General features: G+C 40.3%; 1 protein-coding gene across 3 annotated transcripts in view; it reads left to right on the top strand.

Annotated features, from left to right (window-relative positions):
* The window catches only part of ZNF609 (zinc finger protein 609), a 197,553-nt gene that overhangs the window by 21,179 nt on the left and 148,838 nt on the right, over window positions 1–27,536 (top strand). For 2 of the 3 annotated variants that reach the window (XM_065940079.1, XM_065940078.1), the window contains exon 2: window positions 5,796–6,669. The exons of the other annotated variant lie outside the window; for it this stretch is intronic. In XM_065940079.1, coding sequence (XP_065796151.1) covers window positions 5,923–6,669 — 747 coding nt within the window. In that variant the 5' untranslated portion in view covers window positions 5,796–5,922. The remainder of the gene's footprint in view (window positions 1–5,795; window positions 6,670–27,536) is intronic. 3 annotated transcript variants of the gene reach the window in all.

Genomic DNA, 27,536 nt, shown 5'->3' with positions numbered 1-27,536 from the left:
AAAACCATGAGCTTTGGGATTGGTACCTTGGCTCTGAGGGATTTTTGAAGCAAAATGGAGACTTTCTGTCAGTCACTATAGTGTAGAGTTTCATGAGCCACATCTGAAGGTACTCCGAGGCTCAGTGGAAAACCAGAACGACTGAGTAGTTGAAAGAAGAATTGCCATTTTCTTTCGTAAAACACAAATGGATATCAGTACTACCTATAATTTAATTTGTAAAAGATTTTCAAATATTTTATTTTTCCTTTATTTAAAATACTTTAGACCCCTGTACAGCTGTCAAACAATCCTCTTTTAGTTGACACCCTAGAACATTATGAGAATATTTGGGTCATTTTATTTTTTTGAGTTGTCACATTTTTCAGATTTGGATCCTCATAATAGGCTTAGAAACAAGATGGATTCTCCCTCCATTTTATAATAAGAAAATTAATATTTAATAAAGCAACTTGTCTAACATCCTGGCTAAGGCATTGGAAATTTGAGTCTGGAAATCACTTCTCTTGATTCTAAGCTCAGCTTTCTTTTTTTCTACACCATGCTACCTTCCTGGAATTGAGCATAGCCTATTTTTCTTTGTCCATACAGCTTCTGGTGAGAGCTAGCTAGCCAAGACTGATCACCCTCACATCCAAATGTGTGTGACCTGTCTGGTCACAAGCAGATTATACTCACTCAAGCACAACTGTCACTTGCTCAGACCAAAGCCTGTGAGAAGATTGATCCAAAAACTGTAACAAGAGGGGAGGACAGTTGAATTTATAGTGAAACAGCACTGGACAATTTGCTGCTTAGACCAGATTAGTTATAGGTAATTGGCAGTTAAAGAGATCCTGTGTCTTTGAAGTCCTCTCGGATGGATATAGAGCTCTATCTAGCAGAAAAAGAAGTATTATTTTTCTTATTGTGTTTGGACATAAGTAGGGTCAGCTGCTGTTTATGTCCTCTGGGCAGAGCCAGAGTCCTCTCATGAAGACTGTCTTTCCCATTCTTAGCCTGGAAGAGAGGCCTTGCTCATTACTGAGGTAGGGAGGTGGTGTGATCTATGGCATATGTCCTGATAAAAAGCAATTAATGTCCTGAAATGTGTGATTACAAACCAGTCTGTGGGCTGGAAGTCTGAGAGATGGAGTTGGGTTCCAGAGGGGAAACGGGAATTTGAACATTTGTTGTTACAGATACAGGGAATGGGGAGTGATTGTCATGGCCTATTATGGTTCCTTAGCTATAGCCACTCAGAGGAGAGTTCTTGATGATCAGGTGCAGAACAAAGTTCAATAGCAGTGGCAAGTAATTCCAGAATTTGGTACATAGGGAAGTATAGTACAGTTAGGCAGAAGGAGAAAAGAGAGGAAAATACATACAGACTTTTGCAGGTTGAAAGTGCTTTGTGGTCTCTGTAAGGTATTGGTCCTCCTGATTCTGTACTTTCTCTGCCATGGAAGTAGTAGGTCAGCGCTTTTCATTTCCAGCTACCATGTTGATTACCCTTCCTTCTGTGGTTAAACATCTCTGCAGTGACCTGTCAGAGAGTTGATTATTAGCTGCATAAAGCCAGGGATGCTGGAGGGAGCAGATGGAAAGTGGTTTGGCTGCTACAGCCAGACTGGTAAAGAATCCTTGGCAATTTTTCAGTATATCTTTGGAAAGGTACTATCGAAGTTCCTATGAAGGCTGCTGGGTTTGGAAAGCTGAATTTCTGAAGTCACCTGGTTGAAAAGTGGTACTTACTTAACACACACTCAGAAATAGGAGGGCGTTGCTCTCTATAGAACATCAGGACCACTACTTATTGGTTCTCAGGATATGTTTTCTTTGTTTGCATTCTGGTCATTCAGAAATTCTAGGTAGTTTTCTAGTAGGGGAGGCACTTTTTGATAGGTACATTAATAGAACTTTGGATTTTAAAAAGGCCCTGGGCATGTCCAGGCTACCCCTACCACACAGAATAATTCTTCATGTAATTAGCTTGACAGGAGATGATGCTTTTTCTGATCACTGCTTTCAATGATAGAGATATGGCTTGATTAAGCATTGTGGGTCATTGTTGGGAATTTCAGATTATTACCGTTTTTTTTCCCTAATCTAAACATCTGTCTTTCTGTAACTTCTACTCATTGGTGCTGTTTATACCCTCAGCATCACAGAATAAGTTTCTCTTCCACTTTGCAACCTTCATACCCATCTCCCTTCAGTTAACTCCTTTCCATACTAAAGAATACCAGTTTCTAAGACCTTTTCTCTTATGAAATGGCTTCTTGATGTTTTACAATACTCTTGGCTATCTCTCCATTTCATGAATATCTCACTGAAGGTGTGGAACCCGAAAATGAGCACAGACCATCAGATGTTCTTGTCATCTCCAGCTACTTTTTAAGAAGCACTTTAAAAAAAATGTTAATGGCAATATTTCTGCTTACTGGAAAAACCAAAGCAATTTGCCACAACAGTTTGGAATTGGGACAAAAAGAATTTGAGGAAGTCTTTTTTTCTTTTTTATTGATATTAAGGCTGTAATTTTTGAGGTTCGACTTTTTTTTTTTTGAGGTTCAACATTATTATAAGCATTGATTTTGCCTCATATCTTCTCCAGGAATATATGCATTGAGTTTACCCTTAAGATTATAAAAGTAATTTGATATTTATGTTTACAGGAATTATTCAAATTTATGCTACACTGAAGTGACTTTAATGCTTCAGATAGTTTTTAACAAGATGGATGTATGTGTGTTACTTAACGGAAAATCTATTGTTTTAACACATAACAAACAACATGACTCAGTGTAAGATTCTTGAAAAATAACTTTCACTTCAAAACTAGATTTTTTACTCTTTTTTAACATTTAATGTTACAGAACAGTCTGTTACAGAATAGTCTGAGGTTGGCCTAATTTTTGTTCTTTGTAACTTAAAAATTTTGCTAGAATGTGTGCAAATTTGGCTTTTTAAAAAATTGAAAAAAAATTGATTTTGCTGAAAAAATAGTGAACTTTTTCAAGATCTTTTTCAGTTCAAGGTGATACTTATTTATTATGTCTTGTTGGGTTGCTTTTTTTCTCATTTGTTCTAGTCTCATCAGTTTTGCTTTGTGTATTATTAAATACCTCCTTTTAATTTCCCTCATTATTTTCTCTTTGCTGTCCTTTTTTCTTTGAAATAGGATCCTCTACTATTGGAATAGTATCCTCTACTACTCCAGAGTAATATCTCAAATTTTCTTGTAATTTCTTCCACAGTTTTAGTTCTGTGCTTTTTTGATTTCTGTATGAATTTTAATTGGTGTTACAGTTTTCATTTCCTTGCATGTTCCTTTTTTTTTTTAATTACATTCTTTTAAGTTCATATCTTTTCACTTCAGCCTGGTATCTTCTTAACGCCATTGTCATGCTTCGTTTATCTTGCTCCGTGCTTGACAAGTAAGCCAGTACAGTAGCGTGAGAACCATCAGGAGCTCCCAGTGAGCGCTAACATTTCCTTGTACTTCATATTCTTTCCTTTATATACCCTTTCAGAGCCTCTGTTTCATTACCATCCTGTTTTGTAGAGAAAGAGTTTTTGTTTGTTTTTTAGAGGAAGGTCTTTTGAAAGTTCTGTTGTTTTCCCAAGAATAAAAGAGCATGGGATTGTTCTAATGGTTTACATTACATACTAATGATGGGGCAGCTCCAGAGGAAAGAGGGTCTGTGGTAGGTGAATGTGGGTTGTGCTCTAAACCTCACCACAGTTGCAGAGATTGAAGAGGTGATAAATTATGATGTCGGGCAGAACTGTGCTTTAATAATCCTTTGTAGTGCAGATTCAGTTGGCGTTCCCATTTCTTTGCCTTTCATAATACAATTATTTTCAGTATCGTGTTTCACTGCCTTATTCATTCTCATTTTCTGCTATATTCCCAGCGCATAGTTTAGTGCCTGGGACTTAGTAGACAATTAATACATATATTTTTTTAATGACTCAGTAGATAGTATACAGAATTCCAAGCATTTTACTAAAAATTTACTAAGAGTTTTAGATCATTTTCAGCTGTGTCATTTCTCTAATTCTTCAGAGATTATGTTGCTTTTACCTTGCAGGTTGCATTGTTTCATAGTTCTTATGTTTTCCCTCATGGTTTTTGTTCATCCATTTATGAAGTAAGATCTATGTGGACTCAATGCCAACTGTGGTCAGTTGCTGTTGGCACTAAGCTCTCTACTTGGTTAAAGGATGTGTTTTTTTCTCAGTGCGTGTGTGCTAAGTCGCTTCAGTCTTGTCCAACTCTTTGTGATCCTAGAGACTGTAGCCCACCAGGCTCCTCTGTCCATGGGATTTTCCAGGCAAGAACACTGGAGGAGGTTGCCATGCCCTCCTCCAGGGGATCTTCCGACCCAGGGATCAAACCTGCATCTTATGCCTCCTTGTTGGCAGGTGGGTTCTTTATCACTAGTGATTTTCTTCTCAGATCTGTGGCTAAATGGCAGATTAAAGTGCAGTCCTTTCTCTCTTAAATCTCAGTTGCTCTCAGGCATTCATTTGGTATAGCTCTGTTCTCCTAGAGTGACATCTTCTCTTGAACAGGTTCTCTTGAACCCTGGTTCTTTGACACTGCCTTGAGAGAGTAGGCAGAAAGGTACAATTTGTCTTATCCCTATTCTGTCTATAGCATTTACCTGTTAGATATTTACTTCATAGGATTCATTGTGCCCCCTCTGGTTTCCTCTTTCTGCTCTGCCATCTTCTGAGAGTTATTTTCTAAACGCACATAGAAACATGGTAAACAAGGGAGTAAGAACAGAATTCTTTGGCTTCATCATAAAGTAATATCTGGATGATATATTTTGGCTGTCAGGTTTTCGAGATGGTACACTCCCCAAGGAAATATATATATTTTCTTTTTTACCACCCACTTCACCCACCCCTTTTTTTTAGCTATCTCTGTTCCATGTGTGAGGCCCTGATGTTTATCAATATAGTGTCATCAGTCTTACAAGAATAGGGAGACTTATACCACATTCTAGCATTGAGATTTTTAGTACTGTTCAGTTATTGATAGGGTAACATTTTCTGTGTGTGTGTGTGTGTGTGTGTGTGTGTGTGTGTGTGTGTGTATCTTCATGCGGATTTTAGTGGGAAAGACTACATTGAATTCTGCTATTTAGACATAATTTGAAACCTGGAGTTTAATAAGGCTGGCTTAACTGAATGTAAGCTGATGGGTTAAGTCCTCTTTGAGGATTGTCTCCTCTAATTGCAGTTTTTGTCTCTCTCCTGATATTGTATTTTTCCCCAGTCCTGTTTACTTTTCTCTTTTGCTTACCTACAATTAGATACCCTCCCCCTGCCCCATATTATTTTTAGTAGGAACAGGCCCTGTTAGTAGAGGGATTTAGCCTTTGCTGGGCAATGTTCTAAATCTCAGATAATTCAAGAAGAAGCATGGAGAAGAGATGTGAGTAAAGTTGTGCTAGGGGATGTGCCAGGACCCATATTGGTTGAGGGAAGATTGCCAGCTGGCAGTGGTAGTAGAAATCAGTCTCTTGGGAATGGGAAACTAGATAATACCTAGTTAAGTCTTAGCACAGAATCCCTGGGCAGTTGGAAATATTGTACTCTCCCCTGGGGAGATGGAGTGGGAATTAGCTTTTTCCTTGATCCAATGTGGCTTGGTTGGAAATACAGCTGAACCTGTTTGTCTTGTCCATTGTGATGTGATAGCCACCTCTCAAGGGACTGTTTTGTGTGGGAGTTTATTTCAGGCTGTCTCTTTGCCTGTATTGTTTCCTTTAACAGCTCTTTACATTTTCTTTTTCCAGCAATGATGTTGTCCACTGGGCATGTACTGACCAATGTGGCAGGTCTGAGAACGTAGCTGAAGCTGAAACTAGGAAAGCTGGGGGCAAGGAAGAGCCTTGAATCTTGAGGTGGGACGTTGACTCTAAGATGTCCTTGAGCAGTGGAGCCTCCGGAGGGAAAGGAGTGGATGCAAACCCGGTTGAGACATACGACAGTGGGGATGAATGGGACATTGGAGTAGGGAATCTCATCATTGACCTGGACGCCGATCTGGAAAAGGACCAGCAGAAACTGGAAATGTCAGGCTCAAAGGAGGTGGGGATACCAGCTCCCAATGCTGTGGCCACACTGCCAGACAACATCAAGTTTGTGACCCCAGTGCCAGGTCCTCAAGGAAAGGAAGGCAAATCCAAATCCAAAAGGAATAAGAGTGGCAAAGACACTAGCAAACCCACTCCAGGGACGTCCCTGTTCACTCCGAGTGACGGGGCAGCTAGCAAGAAAGAGGTACAGGGACGCTCAGGAGATGGTGCCAATGCAGGAAGCCTGGTTGCTGCTATTGCTCCCAAGGGCTCAGAGAAGGCGGCTAAGGCATCCCGCAGTGTAGCGGGCTCCAAAAAGGAGAAGGAGAACAGCTCGTCTAAGAGCAAGAAGGAGAGAAGCGAAGGAGTGGGGACTTGTGCAGAAAAGGATCCTGGGGTCCTCCAGCCAGTGCCCTTGGGAGGACGGGGTGGTCAGTATGATGGAAGTGCGGGGGTGGATCCAGGAGCTGTGGAGCCACTCGGGAGTATAGCTATTGAGCCTGGGGCAGCGCTCAACCCTTTGGGAGCTAAGCCGGAGCCAGAGGAAGGGGAGAATGAGTGTCGCCCGCTAAAGAAAGTCAAGTCTGAAAAGGTAAGAGGTGGCCAGATCTGGCTGCCCACTGCCAGTCAGAACTGCCCCAGACTAACCACCTAATGCTATGTGCACTCTGTGGGAGGCTCATTAGTTTGTGGGTAATGACCAATTACAAGGTCAGAGCAGCTGGTAATGATAATGTGGTTTTGTTCCAAATTAGGGGATTCCCTGCAGATTCATTAACAGCAGGCCTGGACATTTTGGAGAAGAATATCTGTTGTTGGGGGCAGCTGCTTGGTAGAATGAATGTTCTATATGCCAAGAACCTCCCACCTTGTCCTCGTTCCACCTGAGTCACTTGTTACTAGAGATTGGCATAAGCCTTTACGTGGTTCCCAGCTTGACTAACATTTCATCCTTAGAATGATTGATAACAACAAGTTGATAAGCTTAATAGGCTTTCAGTTGAGTGCTGTTTTTAATGGGATAAATGGTGATGCTGGGTCTCTGGAAGAGACAAGGGTTAAATAATTTTCATTACATGTAATTTACCAAGTGTTCTATTGGTGACTGCCAAAGAGCAAAAGGACCCATTTGGGGCAAGTAAACAATGGAGCAGGAAGTCCTGAGGTACTTAATCAGCTCTTATGCTTTAGTGTTGTGGCCATGAAATTTTGGCTTTGAAAGAGAGTCTTTGGCCACTAACGTATAGTTCTTGGCCGGGTATCTCCCTCAACTCTTGGGAATCAAAGTCTCCTGGTGGTTTAATAGCTGCCAAACAGTGTACTGATACCTTGCCTTCTGCTTGACTTGGAAGGACAGGTGCCTGCAGCCCCACCAGGAGCTCTCCTCCTTTGGGAAATATCTTAGTTCATGTCTCAGTAAATGGAGCTTGCAGGTCTGGAGCAGGGTGGTTGTGATTCTAGGGTCAGCTCATGCTGCCTTAAACTTTTGCAGCTTACAGTTTCCTACAAAGCGGCTGGCCTGGTAATGAGCTGTTCATTGGCTCTTGATTTTCTGCTCTCTGCTCACCCTGTGCTTTCAGCTGATCCCAGCAGATGCAATATAAATTGATTTCTCTGTAATTGCATCAGCTGCAACAGGGAATACCTATTTCCATATGTAAGTGTTAATAAATAGAGGCTGGATGTGTATGTTTGGGTGGTGGTGTCCTTTCAATGCTAGCTTGTCTTTTCTTTGCTGTAGGTATTTTGGTCCTTGCCTCTGGCACATCTGTAAGTCTTAGCAACATCTGGGCTTCCCTGGTAACAGGACTGTGAATTTTTTTCCACTAATAACCCAATGGTTTATTCCCTTTTACCAGTGGCAGCTGCCAGAGAGATTGCCTGTTTAGGTGACAGATGCTACAGGCCACCTCAGCAGAGTCAAGTCCCAGCAGGTTACTGGCATGGTACATCCTGTGCTGGCTGTGATTTACCATTTTCTTTGGGGTGCAGATGGGTAATACTGTTTTAAAGAGGCCTAGGAGTACCAGGAGTTCTTGCTTCTGTTCCAGGCCCTTTAGACTGTTCCCTACATCTGGCATCAGTAAGCTTTTGCCACATATCTATTCATGTTCATAATCTTTGTTCTTCCTGTGCTGAAAAGTGGCCACTTCTGAAGGTGACCTAATTTTCCTTTTTGTTTAGAACTCTTGACTCATGTTGCAATCTTCTAAGCCCAGTAGTGGTCTGTGGGTGAAAGGATTAATGATGCTTAGCTTCATGTTGGGTTTAAGTCTAAATGTCCTTGAGAGTCTCCAACAGAGAAGCAAATGGAACCGTTTTTCTCTTAAGGTTCAAGGACTAGGTAGGTGGCTGCCCTTCAGATTATAATTGGGCTGAAAGATACAGTATGTTCAGCTAAGTATATATTTTGGTCAAGGGAGTTTTGCTTCTTAATAAGGTAGCTGTGTTACACACCTTGTCTCCCAAAAAGACTGAGAATGGGGCAGTGGAATGAGAGAGAAAAGGAAGAGAGACTGTGCTTCTGTTTTTGGAGGAAAGATGAAAGTGCTGAGAAGTACTTTTAAAAGAGGAAATTTGCTGCGCAGTTTGGTGTTACTCTAGGCAAAAACCTGCTTTCTCAATTCTTTTCCTAGTTCCCTCTACCCTTCTTAACGGTCTGGTTCTGGGGGATGCCATTCTAAAGCATTTGGCCGTCAGAATAGATAATTATGTAAATAAATGTTTGGATGTTGCTAGGAGATGAAAACACTGTTCAGAGAGACAGCATTTCTTGAATGGGAGGAGGGGAAGATGCAAAAGGGAACACAGGTTAGGAATCTTGGAGTAGAGTCGCTTTTGAGAAACAAGGACCCCAGGGTTTGGGGCATAATGGGTTTTTGAGTCAATGTTTGATGATTGATACTTTACCTTAAAAGCTAAGTCTTTGAAAACTTCTTTAAGATTTTTCTCTCTGAGATATGGGCTTGCCTATGGCTTAACTGGTTTGGAATGTTCCATCCATGTGGGGACAACCAACAGAACCAAAACAGCAAAACAGATGTTTTGATATAATCTAGGAATTACATATGCTGAGCTGGAAACTGTCATGAAGAGGGGAAACTCATAAAAATTTGGAAAGGTTCTTAGCTGGAGTCTCCTTAACCCATCCATACCCACTCCTCTAGCCCCTTGGAAACAGGAGAGAAGAGAATGGAGTTTGTGGTGTAGAACAGAACTGTTAACATGTCTACTGCTAGCTAATAAGGGAGATTTGAATATTCAAATTCTCTACTTCAGGATGTTCTCTCTCATCAGGGTATAGGTGTCTCAATCTGCGGCTGAGCAAATTCCTATCAGCAAAGGAGGTGGATTTCCCTTCATGGGATCTCACTTCTGCTCCCCACACTTCTCTCTGGTAAGGCTCACTGTGCTGTTTCCTTCCCAGAGTTCTAGGAGAGACCAGAGGTGGCTCTAAGCAACTGCTGCTGCCCTGAATTGTCATCGAACACTCCTGCCTCATACTTCCTGCCAGCTGAAGAGATGGGGGAAGGGAATGTTGAGGCATAAACAAGACAGAGCCTTCCGGCTGCTGTCTGTTCCCTTGCCTTTGATTTGATTGATAGGTTGTTAAGTTAGGGATAGAGGGGGAGGTAGGATGAGGGAGGGTGCCGGTCTGAGTGTCCCCAGCTTAGTGCTCACTGCTGCTCTGACAGGCAAGGAAAAGAATTTCCATACCACCGAAGGCAGTGATCTGTCTTGACTTTGAGGTGGGGCTTAAGCCAGGAATTTAAGGTGAGGCTCCCCCTACCCCCAAATCATGTAAAGTAAAGCTCTAGTGGCTAAAGGATCTAGAAGTTTGCAACCAGAAGTTTGCAACCATCTCTAGCTGCTGCTTTTGATCTTGGAAGGTAGAAGCACTGCAGTGTGCTTCCCCCCACATTTGTGATTCAGCTTCTGCTGCTCTCAGAACGCTGCATACACATACTTACCACTTCCCTCACTAGTTTAGGATACAAAGAAAGCTCAAGTGTGCTCTTTGCTCTTTCGCCTTCCGATCATGCTTGCTATCATATCCTGTGTTCTAAGAGCATCTTCCTTTGCCCTTGATTTTGTTTTCTTGCCCTAGTTTATGCCTTCCAGCTCATTTCTCTCATGTTGCAATCCCTCATTGCTCAACCAAAGTCAGGTCTCTTTTATTCTTTCTGATCCAAGGCTTTCTTTCTTAACGCCTTCCTCCTTTGCTAGCTGTTCTTTCTCAGCTATCGATGACATAGCAGTTAGCCTTGTTTCCTGAAGCCAAATGTCCTCAAGTGTTTTCCTTCATGGAAAAAATTTAAAAGAAGTTGAGTTGATATTTATGGGGGACAGAGATGCATTCTCAAACTACAGTGAAGCCTGAGCTTATTATTAGTTTTTCTTCAGCAGCTCTGTTTTCCATCTGGGTGTTGTAATTCAAGGAGGGCCCTGAGGAAGATTAGTCCAGTCTTCTCACTTTATAGACTAGGGAGCTGAGACCAGGGAGGTCATGCGACTTACCTAGACTCTCAGAGGTAGTCAGTGGCAAAGCTGGGGTTTTGTTTACCAAGTTCTTGTGACATATCCTTACTCTGGGATTCTTAACAAATCCTTCATTGTTATGAAGGATTCTATTTCCCCATTGTAAAGACTACCTTAACAACATTGGGTATATTAATAAATGCCCAGATGCTCTTAAGACTGCTTTCATTGGTTTTCTGTATTGATTTTAATATTGTAGACACTCAGTAAACAGTGGATCTTTGAGTTTTACTTTCTTTGGTAAGGTGTTGATGTTTACAAAGAATAGCCATTTGTAGCTGATGCTGAACCTCCTCTGTTGTATATACAGAGAGAAGAATGTTACTTTTAACTCTGTACTTTGAGCTTGACTTACTGAGAGTGTGTGTTTGTGTTCTGGAGTATTATTGTTCAGTCAAATTTTCATTGTTATCACTGAGGCATTACCAGGTCCCTCTTTATTTGGCAGTTGCAGGTATGAAAAAACAAAACAAAACCCTACCTTTGTGCTTCTTGAATATATCACTAATAGGCAGACTTTAAATGTATTAATATTGTGGATATTAACCATTTTGTAAAGACATGATATACTGTTAGGTACCATTATCATCTTTCATTCATTCTCTGTATTAATTGAGTGTGTTTTAGATTCCAGGTGTTATGCTTAGTACTGGATATATACTGATGAATAGAACAGAAATGGTTGCTGCTCTTTGAGGAGCTTACAGTTTACCAGCTAGGTCAGAGTGCTTGAAATTGTGGCCCATAAAACCATGTGCATCATATCATTTGAGTGTCAGAAATGCAGATCCTTGGACTCTACCCCAAATCTGCTAAAAAAGTTTTAGAGGTAGGGACCCAGAAATCTGTATTTCCAGAAAACTCTCCAGATAACTGCTATATACTTTAACGTTTGTGAATTTTCTTTAACCATTGTTAAAGATGGGCACTTCATAAGGTAGGCATTGGGAGCCACTTCTAACCTGAAATACCAGTCTTGTAAACTTAAATTGCACATTAGCTCTTACTTATAACTTAATGGTTAAGAGTATAAACTCTGGAGCCAAACTACCAGGGTTTGTATCCCAGCTTTGCCACTTATTAACTGAGTGATATTGAACAAATTACTTAACTGAGCTTCCTCAGTTTTCTCGTCTGCACAATGAGGAAAACAGTAGTTCCTTACTAGAATTTTTATGAAAGTAAATTAGTTAATTCATATAAAACACTTAGGAAAGTGCTTGGCACATAGGGAACATTCGATAAATATTAGAAAAGAAGGAAAACATGTTTTGAGTTGAAATATGTCTCAATTGACTCTAGGCAATAAATGAGCTGAAATATCACAACATTCCACCTATATAGGAAGCCCAGTATAAATAGATAAGCTTGTTGGCTAAGACTTCCAGCACTGTTCTCAGAAGACGTTCCAAACCTGGATTGGGACCCGTGTATGCTTGTGATGTGTTCTAAAGGCCTTGGTATTTATAATGGGGTTTGGTGAGGTAGAAAACCAGAAATTGGTTTCCAAAGATATTGCAGTGGCCTGTTGAAATTCAGATTTCATATGAATTTTGTTTCCTTTTTGGCCAGAGCCCTGGTGTAGGGTTGAGTATGTTGGATAGATATTGCTGTGGGTTTGCCAGCATGTATGCTGGAAGAGCACTGAATGTTTTTGTTTCTGCACAAGAGTGCATGGAAAATCTAAGTCCTAGTCCTTAATCTTCCTCCCCCAGTGTGAACTTGTATTTTTGCCATTTGTGTATAAGAGCTGTTACCAACAGCGCTCATCCAGGGAGGCAGCAGGGCTCGGGCTTTCAGGCTGGAGGTGGCAGTAACATGCACAGCTGAGATCCTGCCACTGCTGGCTGTCTGAGCCCTCCTCTCTGTGGTTTTCACTCTTCAAGCCATGCTTGAGTAACCCGCCTCCAGAGCTGCTGACAGGGCTGTGTTCAGAGGCCTTGGAAATTACACTGTTCATTTCCTTATCATCCCCTGACCTGCAGTGCAGAGCCTTCTGGTGCAGGAACAAGGCAGAAAGAAATCCAGACGGCTCCCAGCCAGCATGTGTCAGGGACTACAAAGAAGGAAATTGGACTTGCTCACTTAAAAACCATGGGGTTAGGCTTTGATTTTTGGTTCCTGCCGAGAGTTATTTGTGTGTGTGCGCATGTTCTATCTCAGTGTGCATGTATAGAATGAGTTTGTACATGGCAGAGCTGTAGAGGAGGAGTGTCTGAAAGTAGAAAGCAGAAAGGAGGTTGCTTTTCTCATCAGTTAATTTCCCAGTCTTGCCACTGGGTTGGGCCTGGAAGGATTACCATCAGGAAGGTGCCAGGCCATATTAATATTTTAAAATATATATCTCTCTAGGTACAGTTTAGTCATGGTTGAGAGCACCCACCCAAGTAAGAAGCTTCCCAGGCTAGCTGAGGAGACATTTTTAACAAATCCTGTTCTCTGAAGTTGTTCATCCTAGATGACATTGACGTAGTCAATATTTAAGCTACCTAAGAAAGTAGAGTTTGGTCAGTATCAGGTAAAAGGGTAGCTCTATTGTGGTGGGGGATAGTATGACAAGGAAAGATAGGAAGAATTTATAGCATTTTGTGACTTTTTTTTTTTTTTAATTTCTGTTGCAAAATTCTATTATGTTTTCAGAGCCTGTCCCTATGCTTTTGTCTTATGATCTTATGCAACAGTCTACTTCTTTTTTTCTTTTGGCATTTCTCTTGCCCTGGGAGACCCAAAGAAACATTTGTCAGACTGATGAAGTACTATGTGTATGGTAAGGCTCTTGAGCAGAGTGTACAGTCATTCGGACCTTAATTTTCCTTTTTCTGTATTTCCACTACTTTAATGTCCCTCCTGTCTCAGCTGGTAAAGAATCTTCCTGCAATGCGGGAGACCTGGGTTCAATCCCTGGGTTGGGAAGATCCCCTGGAGAAGGGAACAGCTACCCACTCCAGTATTCTGGCCTGGAGAATTCCATGGACTATGTCCATGGGGTCGCAAAGAGTCCAACACAACTGAGTGACTTTCACTTTCACTCTAGTCTATAAAATGCTTGCTTTCTGCAGAGCTGTAATATTATGCTGTCTGCTTGCAATGTTGGTTGATATAAGAAATGGCCAATGTCATTTGTGATATTGGAGCCCTTGTGAAGTGGGAAAAAAAGAAGTCTTAAACTTTCAGTCCCTAGAGATATTTTTAAATCCTAAGTGTCTCTCTTGTTGGAAGTGCTCTGTAGAGATGTGTTTTGACATGAGAAACATGACAGCTAGGATGAGAGGGAATTATTTCCTTTTGTCATTGTTGTTCGGTCACTAAGTTGTGTTTAACTCTTTGCGACCCCATGAACTGCAGCACGCCAGGCTTCTCTGTCCGTCACTGCTTCCCTGATGTGCATTGAGTCAGTGATTGCCATCCAACCATCTCATCCTCTGTCACCCCCTTCTCCTCTTGCCCTCAGTTTTTTCTAGCATCAGGATCTTTTTCCAGTGAGTCAGCTCTTCTCATCAGGTTGCCAAAGTATTGGAGCTTCAGCATCAGTCATTTCAATGAATATTCAGGCATGAGTTCCTTTAGGATTGACTGGTTTGATCTTCTTACTGTTCAAGGGACTCTCAAGAGTCTTCTCCAACACCACAGTTGGAAAGCGTCAGTTCTTCGGTACTCAGCCTTTACCATCCAATTCTCATATCCATACATGACTACTGGAAAAACCATAGCTTTGACTATACAGACCTTTGTTGGCAAAGTGATATCTCTGGTTTTTAATACACTGTCTAGGTTTGTCATAGCTATTCTTACCTTCTTATAAAGCAGTGATCCCTACATCAGCAACATCAACATAGCACCTGGAAACTTGTTAGAAATTCAAGTATCAGACCCTGCCCCACGACCCCAAATCAGAAACTTCAGGCTTAAGGCCCAGCAATTTACATTTTACTATTGCTCTCCCACTGATCATGTTATGCGTTAAGGTTTGAGATCCACTGTGGTAGAGCACATTTCCTCTTAATAGTGAAGATCAAATTCACCAAAAAGTTTAAAAGGAAAAAAATAACTCTGGACAGTAGGTATGATTTTTTTTTCTCCTGAATGATGATCAGATATATCTTTTTCTTTATGGACAAACTGACAGGACACTAAAATTGGAAGGAATACCTAAGGATTTGGGAGTTTGAGAGCAGAAGAGATATTTAAATTATTTATAACTTTTCTAATCCTCACTTTTCTCATCTATAATGTGGAAGTGAATAACTACTGACTTCGTAGGGTTGTTATGAGTAGATTAGATAAAGAATGTTAAACACTCAGCACAGTGTCTAGCTTGTAAAGGTGAAAGTAAAGTTGTTAGCTGCTCAGTTGTGTCTGACTCTTGGTGACCCATGGACTGTAGTCTGCCTGGCTCCTCTGTACATTGAATTCTCCAGGCAAGAATACTGGAGTGGACAGTGATTCCCTTCTCCAGGGGATCTTCCCAACCCAGGGATCTAACCTCAGTATCCTGCATTGCAGGCAGATTCTTTACCATCTGAGCCATCAGGAAAGCCCATCTAACATGTCGTAAGTACTCAGTAAATATTAGCTGTTGCTGATAGTACAGTGTTATTAGCTATGAGGTGCAGGGTAATTGTGAAATTAAGGAGAAAGAATATCCTTTGAAGAGATAAGCCCCTAGAGGTTTTGGAAAGTAATGAGTTTATGATAGCTAATATTTTGAATCCTGATTTCCAGGAAGGCTTAGGAAGAGACTGATTCAGAGCATTTGGAACCATTGAGGTTTGGGATTTCATCATTTGCTAGTTAGTTTGAAAGGGTTTGTTGGACTCCTTTTGGTTACAGAGCTGATCTCACGTTGAAGAACCATGGCTCTTGCCTAGCTATTTCCCATTAATAGCTAAGGCGTGGTATATATTCCAGTCTCCTGAATTATTTTTCTCAGCATTGGAACGACTATAAAGTGATTATTTTGTGGCAGGAATGGGGACCCCTTCCAGGGCCCAGAGTGGGCTCTCCCTAACACTCAGAAGTGCCCAAGGAGACACCTGTGCCGACAAGCACGAGACTTCACTGGGACGGGGCCAGGCGGGGAGCAGCCGGCGAGGGGCCCGGGGACTGCTCTGCCGCACGGCGTGCAGGCTCAGCTCTTATGGCAATGGGGTTAGTTTCCGGGTTGTCTCTGGCCAATCACTCTGGCACAGGTCCTTCCTGGTGGTGCGCTCTGCGCTCAGCCCAGAAGTATTCAAGTGAGAAAGAGTCTGGGAGGTTGGCAGGACATGTGGACTGGAGTCTGCTCTCTCCTTTTGACTTGTCTCTAATTCCTCATTTGGTGGTAGCTTGTTAGTTCTGTATTCCTTACCTAGGACCTCCTGTTTAAGATAACTCATTCAAGTGGTTACTGTCAGGCCTGACCAGGGCAGGTGGTTTCAGTCAGTGGTTCCCCTAACATTTATAGTTTAGAGAGTTTTTTATTCCCCTTTGTTAATCCTTGAAGAGTGCAGACTTCAACCTTTTGAACAGATTAGAACTACAGGTAGTCTAAATAGTCAAGTGAAGAATAAGGATTGAGATACTACTTTTTGTGAATTTGTCACTAGCTGCAGGAAATAAAAGAGCAGTCCTTAGTTTTTTAGAAAGTGGTCCATTTTCAATTTGAAATATTGTCCACTGAGAGAGTACAGTTTGACTGTATGCTTGAAAAATACACTAACTGAATATTTTTTAATTTGAAACCACTGGGTTCCAGCCTTAGTGGCGCTACTAGCTTGGTTTAAATGAACCAGACTGGCCATTAAATCCTTTCTTGTCCTTTTTTTCTTTTTTTAAATTGAGGTACAATTGGCATAACATTATGTAGTTTCAGGTGTACAATGTAATGATACCATCATGTTTGTGTTGCAAAATGATCATTTCCGTAAGTTCAGTTACATCCTCATTGCTACAAAAATTTTTTCTTGTGTTAAGAATTTTCACGATTTCCTTCCTAGCTACTTTCAGATATGCAATAGAGTATTATTAAGTGTGTGTGTTAGTTGCTCAGTCATGTCTGACTCCTTGCAACCCCATGGAATGAAACCCACCAGGCTCCTCTGTCCATGGGATTTCCCAGACAAGAATGTTGGAGTGGGTTGCCATTTCCTTCTCCAGGGGATCTTACTGATCCAGGAATATGTGGTCTTAATTTTCTAGAAATCCATGACACCCCAATATGAAATAATAAAGACCTTATTCCTGAAACTGCTTCTGGGCACATTCAAATTAAATATACTCTTTTAAGAGACAGAATCACTTCAGATAGGAATAGTAAAGATTCATTGTCTTTCTTTGCTTTTTTTTTTTTTTTGTAAACACATACTGTTTCCTTGAAATCAGGAAGAAATTAAATGTTTTGAATATAAAGTATTTCCCTGGTGGTATTCTAAATCTCATACCCAAGAAAGAGTAATTATAGTTAGAATGCTAATTGTTATCAGAGATGAACATATACTTGAATATGCTGCAAACTCATAGGTAAAATAATTATGGAATATCATGTTTGGGGCAAAATCATAATGATATAACCTTAAATTTTCATATAATAGTTTTTTTTTTTAATTTGACTGCACTACATGGTATATGGGATCTTAGTTCCTCAACCAGGGATTGTACCCAGGCCCCTGTAGTGGAATCATGGAATTTTAACCACTGGATTGGCTAGGGAAATTCCCATATAATAAAATTTAAAACATAGTACTGATGCGAGTGTTACCTAGGCTTTCAAAATTTACATTAATCTGTACTTTAGATGGATCTCTTTTGGTTTTGGTGTATGCATATACCCCTGCGAAGGAGGAGAAAAAAATGGCAAATGTAGGGAAGAAATCATACAAAGTGACTGCACATTTATATACACCATATTAGTCTAGATCTTAATTCTCTCAGTATGCAGATTTCTAAACATCTGGTAGAGTGTCTGTTTTAGATAAGATATGCCATAAGGCATTTTTCATTTTACTTATACATATGTGCTTAGATTGAGAATGTGATTGCTTATTACAATTTCAGAAAGAGGTTGAGAAATTCTTTCATTTATGTTTGCACTCTGGTATCTCTCCTGTCCATTCCCATCTCTTACAAAGATCAGGTTCTAAAGTCAGGGTTTGAGATCCTTGGTCAGAAAGTACCCTTGAAGATTACATGGGTGGTACCATGTTAGAGATTGCCATTCAGACTTCACAAAGTCAACATAAACAATTTTTTCTTTAGCATTGAAACAAACCATCATTTCTTTGGCTGAAGTCTCATGTAAAATCTGGCTTTTATTTGAGGACTGAATTGATGAAAAAATATGTTTTTTTAAATACTAGAATTAACCGAACCCTTCAAAATACTTACACTATGAGGAGACACAAGGAAATGGAAACCAGATAAATGAACAGCCAGTTCAAGTCTCCCATCTCTGGCTCCCTCCAGAGTGTGTACTCAATGGATGGAATAACTGCAAGACCCAAACCATTCACATTATTCTTTGTGTTTGTTGTTGTTTTGCCAGTCACATAAAGTTGATTTGTTTATGTTATCTGTTTAGCACACAAAAGTATTTTATGGCTGAAGAAATCTTGGGCTCTACTTTTTCTCTGTAGTATAATATTACAGGTCTGTGGATTGAATCCAGTCTAGCAATTATTCTTTTGAAGCATTCCTACCAACATAAATATTCTTGAGCCTAGTCTCTTTCTTAGGTCTAGTGCCTTTGGTAGCCTTTTTCAGCTATTCTTCATTTTCTTTCCTTTTCTGACTTAGAACCTAAATCATGCTTTTTGAATCTCTTATAGTTGTTTTATAATAATTGTTTTTTGTTATTTATGATACTCAGTTTTACATTTGTGAATAGGTCCTGCCCTAACCAGATGGGATTATATTTAGTTATGGAGATTTAGAGAGGGGGGCCTTTCTCTTCCTCTCCAACTGAAAATAATTAACTAGGAAAAAATAGCCATTTTTATATGTTCTACCATGGGTATTCTTTACAGTCTGGGCATAGCATTGGTTGTATCAAGAAAACCACTGTTATACTGGCTACAAGTTTTTACCCATAGTTTGAAATCACAATTAGCTACTGCTTAGGGATGATGCTGTTGTGAATAGAATGCCATATTTGAAGGCTTGGTGCCAGTGCTATGCTTTTGACTGTGTATTGGTGGCAGCTCTTGGCCAGCACATTGCAATTGTCCTATAGGACTGGAGAGACAGAAGTTTTCATGTTGAAGAGCTAAGTGCAAATGTTTCTGGGTGTAGGCCAATACATCACTGAGGAAGAAGAAAAGTACAGTTTGCCACTCCTTGGGAAGCAATCTGGCCAGGGCAAGCCTCCCAGAACTGGAAGTTTATTGATTTAGGAAGGTCTGGGGGTTTGTCCCTCAGCCTTTGTGATATGGAACTTATTTTCAAAGCAAGGGAAGGGATGGGATAGAGCAGACTTAAAAGTAATGTCACTTCTCAACTCTCTAATGCCCCTTTTAGAACTAAGCAGGTGGGAGGGGGGTGGTTTAGTTGCTAAGTCTTGTCCGACTCTTGTGATCCCATGGGTTGTAGCCTGCCAGGCTCCTCTGTCCTTGGGATTCTCCAGGCAAAAATACTGGAGTGGGTAGCCATTTCCTTCTCCAGAGGATCTTCCTGACCCAGGAATCGAACCTGGATCTCCTGCATTGAAGGTATATTCTTTACTGACTATGAGGGAAGAGCTAATATCACACAAAAAGGAGAAGATTGATTGTTGTTTAGAAACCAAGTAGTTAGGGCTGTCCCTAGCTTCTGCTGGGTTTAGTGACCTGAAGTGGCATTTAATGTAGAGAAAAGTCTGGGAAAGTAGTTGGAAAATAATACTCCAGTGACATTTTCATGTTTGACTAAAATTTTTCAGATTTTTCACTTGTTTTTATTCTGTAGTTACATTTCGTCTTCTATTTCATATCTAAATGAAAGCAGGAGCAAAGGGCTAAGTAAATCACACCTTAATCCTTCAAATTCCCTTGCCTGAATAAAGCCTGATACTGAGGAAAGCTTACTGAAATGAACTGGGAGCAGCTGGAGAGGTATGCTTGGAAGATTGTGAGGAGGTAGTGGAGTTGGGCTTTGAAATGGTGTGTGTGGGGAATGAGTGCATAAATATAAACTTTGATGGTTTAGTTTTATTTTTAACAAATAAATACTTTCCTTATCACCTGTTTACTTGCCACTAGCAAGAAAAACAGCACATGGCTGGTTTACCACCCATTAAGGATGGTTTTAACTAGAAATTGGAGATAGGGTAGTTTAGAGTTCGTAGTAAGAGATGATATTTTTGGTATAAGTAATACAAAAAAACAAACTTTTAAAGGAAACTTAATCTTATGTATTTATTTAATTAATTTATTTATTCTTTTTGGCCAAGCCAAGGGGCTTTCAGGAGTTCCCTAACCAGAGATTGAACCTGGGTTATGGCAGCAAAAGCACCGAATCTTAAGCGGTAGAGTATGGCTTCCGTGATAGCTCAGTTGGTGAAGAATCTGCCTGCAATGCAGGAGACCTGGGTTCAATTCCAGGGGATGGATTGGGAAAGATCCTTCCCCTGGAAGAGGAATAGGCTGTGGTGGTGGTTTAGTCACTAAGTCATGTCCGACTCTTGTGACTTCAAGGACTGTAGCCTGCCAGGCTCCTCTGTCCACAAGGATTTTCCAGGCAAGAATACTGGAGTGGGTTGCCATTTCCTTCTCCAGGAGGGTCTTCCCGACCCAGGAATCGAACCCAGATCTTCTGCATTGCAGGCAGATTCTTTACCGACTGAGGTACAAGGAAAGCCCAGGGATAGGCTACGCATTCCAGTATTCTGGCCTGGAGAATTCCATGGGCTGTATAGTCCATGGGGTCACAAAGAGACACGACTGAGCAACTTTCACCAGAGAACTCCCGGAAACTTAGATTTTAGTGTAGTTCTGTTAATAAAAATTATTTTTTCTTAAATATTCTTGTGTTAGTCTTATCTTAGGAACTGTTCCTTATCATTACATTTATCCTGCTTATGTTCTTCTACGTGTTTCAGAAACATTTCCAAAGTTCGACTTGTAGCTGCTGAGTAACAAGTCTAGTAGGAGGGACAGAATGTAATCAAATAAGCACATAAGTTTATGAAGGCTAAGGTCAGAGAAAATATCCATGAAGATATCTGAAGAATGAATAGGATCGATAGTTTGGAGAAGGGAGTAAAATGAATGGACAACCAAGTGGAAATGTCCCTTAAGGTCTGGAGATTGTGAGAGAAAACTGGAAATCTAAAGATGTGGGAGTTACTAATGTAAACAAATAAATGATAATTGATGCCATGAAAGTGGGTACGTTTACGCAAGGAGAATGTGTCTGTTGAATGAGACAAAAAGAAAGGGGCCCAGGATAGATCTCTGAAGAGCACCAAGAATGTAGCTACATAGATGGCCTATTAGGCAGTGCTTCTCTGTGTAATGGAAAGAATATAGAACTGTAACAGGGGACACATGTCTACAAAAACATTTAAAAATTCTCTGAAAGTGATTATAGAACTTGCTTAGTTCTATAGTTAGATTTGGACTGAGTCATGCTTTAAGGAAAAGTGCCTTTCCCATGCTGCTTGTGAACAATGAAAGAGTGATCTTTGTTTTTTACTTTAACCATTTCCCATACTTTTTCTGCTTTTCACAGTCTCTTCCAAATCATGCTTATCTTCCACCATGGAATTAAAATGAAAGCATAGACTTTGCAATTAGACCTGTGTTTGAACCCCAGCACTGCCACTTAATAGATGTGGGGTCTTGAAAACTTCCTCTCTGGATCTCATTTTCCTTAAATTTTTATGGATTAAAACCTCACTGTAAGTGCACAGTATATGGTAGTCTAGTAGATGTTAACCAGCAGCAAATGTTTCTTCTGTTTTCTTTTTTCTTCCTTGCAGCTTCTCCTGTTTTTCCAAGGCAGGGTGATTTTTTTTTTTTTTTTTTAATCTGTGATCACGTTAACCGCAACTTTCCTGCTAGAGCAAAGGAGTGTTGCATTTTTGGTAAAAGCCCTTACTAGAGAGGACGTAGAAGGAGGGCTTCTAGAAGGTAATCCAGAAGTTTCAGCAACAGCATCATTGGCAGTTGGGGCTCGGGGCAGTCCGGTGTATTGTAGGATGTTTAGCAGCGGCTTTGCTTTTACCCACTAGGTGCCAGGAGCATTCCCCCCAAGCTGGGACAACCAAAAATATTTCCACACATTGCCAAATGTCCCTGAAAGAACAGAATTCCATTTGAGAACTGTTTGCTAAAATACTTTTTCTTGATATGTGTGTTACTTACATGGCTGTGTTTATGTAATTTTATGTTTATGAAAATGCCGTGAGTTGCATAATAAATGCAGTTTACTGTTGCAAATGTTATATTCCCACACACAAAAAAATCTGTAATTCTTTTTTCACCAAAAGCAATAGAGAACCAGGCACCAATCAATAACTGTGTCTAAATATGTCTCCATTTTCATCCTCTTTCAATCCCTAAAAGATGGGGTAGAATTAGTGGGAAGAGGGGTCTATGGTAGAATGGAAAGGCAAAAAATAGTCTCAAAACTTGGCTTCCAAACGTCTCTTTCAACTCCTAGCTAGTAGGATGTTGAATTTCGAAGATTTCAGTATTGAACTGTGGGTTCAGGACAGAGTTGAGCTATTTGCAAAACATGTATCTTCCTTCCCACCCTCTCTTCTGTACTGTGACAGCAAAAGAGAAGGTCACCCAATTTGGTGACCCTCTTTCAACTCTCGGGACCTCATTTCAACTCTTGGTACCTCACTGGAGTTACTTCTGAAAGTGTTTGCTTTTATCTTTAATATAAAATCTTTCGGTTTTTCTCTACTTGCTATGGGTGAATAGTGTCCTTCCGTATTGGATGATGTTGACTGCTCCCCGTGAATACTGACTGTCCCCAGAGAAGTCCTTGACTAGGACCTAAGCTGGAAGCAGTAAGTTAAGTAAACCACCTCAGTGTCTTAAAAGGAGTCCAAAAAAAGATCCTGTTTTGAAGTTTGAAAGATCCTGTAAAGGCCTTTGGCAGGCCTTAGGCCAAACAGCCTTTGAGGTGGTAACCGGCTCATAAACGAGAACTGGCATTTGCCAACAGAATCTCTCATCCCGGCTCCAGAGTTGGCTAAGGAGGGAAATGTGGGGAAGGCTCTGTAAGTGGAAGGATTGTTCTTGGCTTTGGCTGTAGTATAGCTGGAAACAGCAGGGCAGGAGCTTGGACCTGATCTCTGGCATCTGGGTATTTCTCTGAGAAGAAGGGTTTTTTCCCCTACTTTTTCTTGTTGATGTTTTTCCTCCCCCACCCCCCCCACCCCCTTCGTATTAACTTTTCAAGGTACAGGAAATGATTGGATATTGAGTGTTTTACAGCTCTTCTAGAACAGCCTTTTAATATTGGTCTGCCAAGACGAAAGCCAGAAGGGATTTAACTAGGTAAAATCAAGGCTCATAACTTTTATGAAAGTGCCCCTAGCAAGGTATCCTCAATTTATTTGGAAATGTTTAAGTTTTACTAAAATCCCATCATTGCCAGCATGTTTTTTATAAAGAGGATAGACAGCCATGGTGGCTAAACCAAGGAGAAACCTTAAGACCTGAAGTTGGCAGCAACACAAGCTATCTGAGGACAGAAGGAGAGCCTTGGTATGGCAAAAAAGTGCAGCTATGTCTCTGGACCCCTGTCCCCTCATTATTCTTTACTGGCCCTGCAGCTGCCACAAAGCTTGCTCAATAGAGCTGTGGGCTGGGGATTGTTTCTTAATCCTTGTAAGGAGTACCAAACCTCAGCTGTGTTATCTAGGCTCTGAGCCTCTGGCACTTGGCAAGGGACTTGCTGAGGCATCTGGTGACTCTAGACAAATGCCTATTTTGTCAGTGAGAAGATTGGGGCAAAGTACAAGCATTGTTATCTCTGATGCCCTCAGGGCAAACTGTCTACTTGGCAAGTGGGAGAATCTTGACCTTGTGAATTACAGCAACCTCTCCATTGGGTTTTAGGTTTCTTTGAGATTATTTTCTATTTGTCCACTACTAATGCTTTAAAAAAAAAAGTTTTAAAAATAAAAGCATTAAGTGCTTTATTATAAAGAATTTGGAAAATGCAGAAGGTAAAAGGAAGAAGAGGAAAATCATGTTTAATTCTACCATATTTATTTTCTTCACAGAAGAATTTCTTTAATGTTGTGAAACTGGTGGAGATTATTAGTTCAAAAATTTTTGTAACTTGTCTCAAGCCAAGTTTTTATCTTCATCTGTGATTGTCTTTAGAAGGCTGGTTGTTTGTTTTTTAAATTAGTAATGGTGAATTAGTCTGCCGGGGAAAATGATTTTGTTAGTGACTAATAGATGACTGGAAAATTTGGGGGCAAGCTGTGAACTGAACAGGTTATAGATGGAGATTTTTACCCCTCGTACATATTTTTAAAAATGAAGGTCACATTTCATTTTTTTAAGTGTTTAACTCAGTGGTTTTATAGTCACAAAAAATGATGGTGCAGCCATCACCATTTCTTAATTCCAAAATATTTTCATCGCCCCAGTTAGCATTCTCTCTCTCTGTCTCTCTCTCTCTCTCTGTCTCTCTCTCTCTCTGTCTCTCTCTCTCTCTCTCTCTCTCTGTCTCTCTCTCTCTCTCTCTCTCTCTCTCACACACACACACACACACACACACACACACACATACACACACACACACACACACACACACACAGCCATCCTCCCTTTCACCCCACCAACTAGTCTACTTTCTCTCTCAATGGAGTTGCCTATTCTGAACATTTCGTGTAAGTGGAATCCCACAGCACGTTATCTTTTTGTGTCTGACTCCTTGCCCTTAGCATAATATTCTCAAGGTTCATCCACGTTGTACCATGTATCAGTACTTCATTTCTTCTTATAGCTGAATAATGTTCTATTATATGGATATGTCACATTTGTTTGTCCATTCATCACTGATGGACATTTGGATTGTTTATACTTTGGGGCTATTATGAATAATGTTGCTATGAACATTTGTGTATAAGTTTTTGTATAAACATGTATTCATTTCTCGTGGGAATACACCTATGAGCAGAATTCCTGGGTCATGTGATATTTAACTTTTAGAGGGATTCCCACCTTTTTTCTAAAGCAACTGCACCAATTTTCCATTTCTACCAGCAATGTATGAAGAGTCCCATGTCTCCACATCCTCACCAGCACTTGTGATTGTCCATTTTTTGATAATAACTATCTTAGTGAGTGTGGAGTGGTGTCTCACTGTGGTTTCAATTGACATTTCCCTTCATGTGCAGCTTCACTTCATGTGCATATTGGCTACATATATCTTCTTTGGAGATAATGTCTATTCAAATACTTTGTTCTTTTTTTTTTTCCTCTAAAATTTTGTTTTGTTTTGCCTATATGTTTAATTGAGTTGTTTGTCTTTTTATTGCTGAGTTGCAAGTCTGTCTTTATTCTGGATACCAGTCTAGTCTCTTAATAAATATATAATAGGCAAAATTTTCTGCCGTTTCTGTAGACTATCTCCTCGGTTTCTTGATAGTGTTCTCTGAAGCACAGAAGTTTTAAATTTTGAGAGAGTTGAGTTCATCTTTTTTTCCTTTAGTTCCTTGTACTTTTTGGTGTCATATTTTATTTGTTTATTTATTTTGCTGTGCCTTGAGGCTTGCAGGGTTTTAGTTCCCTGACCAGGCATTGAACCGGGGCAACAGCAGTGAAAGCACCATGTACTAACCCCTGGATCACCAGGGAACTCCCAAGGTGTCATATTTTAAATCACTGTCATGAAGATTTATGTCTATGCTTTGTTCTCTGTTTTATGATTTTAGTTTTTACAGTTGGATCTTTGATCCATTTTGAGTTAATTTTTGTACATGGTGTGAGGTAAGGGTCCAGGCTTATTCTTTTACATGTGAATATCCAGTTTTCCCATCACCATTTGTTGAAAAGGTTGTTTTTTTCCCTATTGGATTGTGTTGACACTCTTGAAGAGAACTAACTGACCATAAATGTATTGGGTTTCCACAAATCTCTGTGTCTATCCTTATACCAGTATTACCATCTTGACGACCATAAGTTTTTTTGTTTTTGTTTTTGTAAACTTTATTTATTTATTTGGCCCTGTGGGGTCTTGGTTGTGGCACACTCGGGGTCTCTGTTGTGTCACATGCATCTTCTGTTTGGTGCGTGGCCTTGGACTCCCGTGTGTGGGCTCAGTATATGTAGTGTGCAGACTTAGTTGCCCCATGGCATGTGGGAGTTAGTTCTCCAACCAGGGATTGAACTGCATCCCCTGCATTGCAAGGCAGATTCCCAACCACTGGACCACCAGGGAATTCCCAATTACTATAACTGTATAGTAAGCTTTGAAACCAGGAGCTGTGAATTTTCTAACTGTTCTTTTTAAGAGTTTTTGGATTCTGACTCCCTTGTGTTGCCATAGGAATTGTAGAATCAGCTTGTTGATTTCTACAAACAAACAAACAAACAAAAAAAGCTAGCTAGGATTTTATAGTGAATTGAATCTGTCACATAATTTACAGAGTATTGCAGTCTTAGCAGTTTTCCAGTTCAAGAACATGGGATATTTTTCCATTTATTTGGATGTTTAATTTCTTTTAATGATGTTTTGTGGTTTTAAGAGTACAAGTCTTATACTTTTGTTAAATTTATTCTTAAGTATTTTATTCTTTTGATGCAATTTGTTTTTCTTTTTCAAATTCTTTTCCCATTTAGGTTATTACAAAATATTGGGCAAAGTTCTCTTAAGCTATATAGTAGGTCCTTGTTGGCTATCTATTTTAAATAAAGCAGTGTGTACACATCAATCCCAAGCTCCCAATCTGTCCCTCACTGCCTCCCTTCCCTCCTGGTAACCGTAAATTCTCTAAGTCTGTGAGTCTGTTTCTGTTTTGTAAATAAGTTCATTTGTGTCTTTTTTTTTTTTTAACTTTCTGTGTATAAGTAATACCATGATATTTGCCTTTATCCGTCAGACTTATTTCACTTACTATGATAATCTCTAGGTCCATCCATGTTGCTGCAAATGGCAATGTCATCCTTTTTAATGGCTGAGTAGTATTCCATTGTATATATGTACCACATCTTCTTTATCCATTCATCTGTTGATGGACACTGAGGCTCTTTTAGCTTTATTTATTTACTTAATTCTGTGGCTGTGGTGGATCTTTGTTGCTGCACATGGGCTTTCTCTAGTTGCGGTGAGTTCAAGGACTTCTCGTTGCGGTGGCTCCTCTTGTTGTGGAGCACAGGCTCAAGGCATTTGGACTTCAGTAGTTGCAGCGAGTGGGCTCAGTAGTTGTGGCTCACAGGCTCTAGAGCTGAAACTCGGGAGTTGTGGCGCACGGGCTTGATGCTCTATGCCAGCATGTAGGGTCTTCCCAGAGCATGGATTGAACCGGTGTCCCTTGCATTGCAAAGTGGATTCTTAACCACTGGACCACCAGGGAAGCCCTAAAATGGAATTTTGAAGGGAACATTTATACTCTTGAGATTTAGGAGTATTTTTATTTTTTAAATTTTAACTGCTCCATGCTTATAGGAACTCAGTTCCCCTACCAGGGATTGAACCTGGCCACAGCAGTAAAAGCCTGGAATCCTAACCACTAGGCCACCACGGAACTTTATTTTTTATAACAAATAGCTCTTGAGGTAGGTGGGGGTGTGTGTATTTGGAGAAACCTGTGTAATGTAAAGTATAAAAGATTGGGAGCACCTGAATCCTAGTGCCCATTCTACCACTTGAATTATATAACTTAGGACATTTTGGTTTATTCTCTGTGCTCCCTTCATTAATGCTTTCTTTTCATTAGATATTTGTTAAACATCTGGTTTGCCCTATACATATTTGAGGGTAAAACGACTGAAG

The sequence above is a fragment of the Muntiacus reevesi genome, chromosome 7 (assembly GCF_963930625.1).
Source record: "Muntiacus reevesi chromosome 7, mMunRee1.1, whole genome shotgun sequence".
In the NCBI taxonomy this organism is placed as follows: domain Eukaryota; kingdom Metazoa; phylum Chordata; class Mammalia; order Artiodactyla; family Cervidae; genus Muntiacus; species Muntiacus reevesi.
The sequence above is the reverse complement of the archived record's forward strand: the minus strand, read 5'-3'. Positions and strand labels throughout refer to the sequence as shown.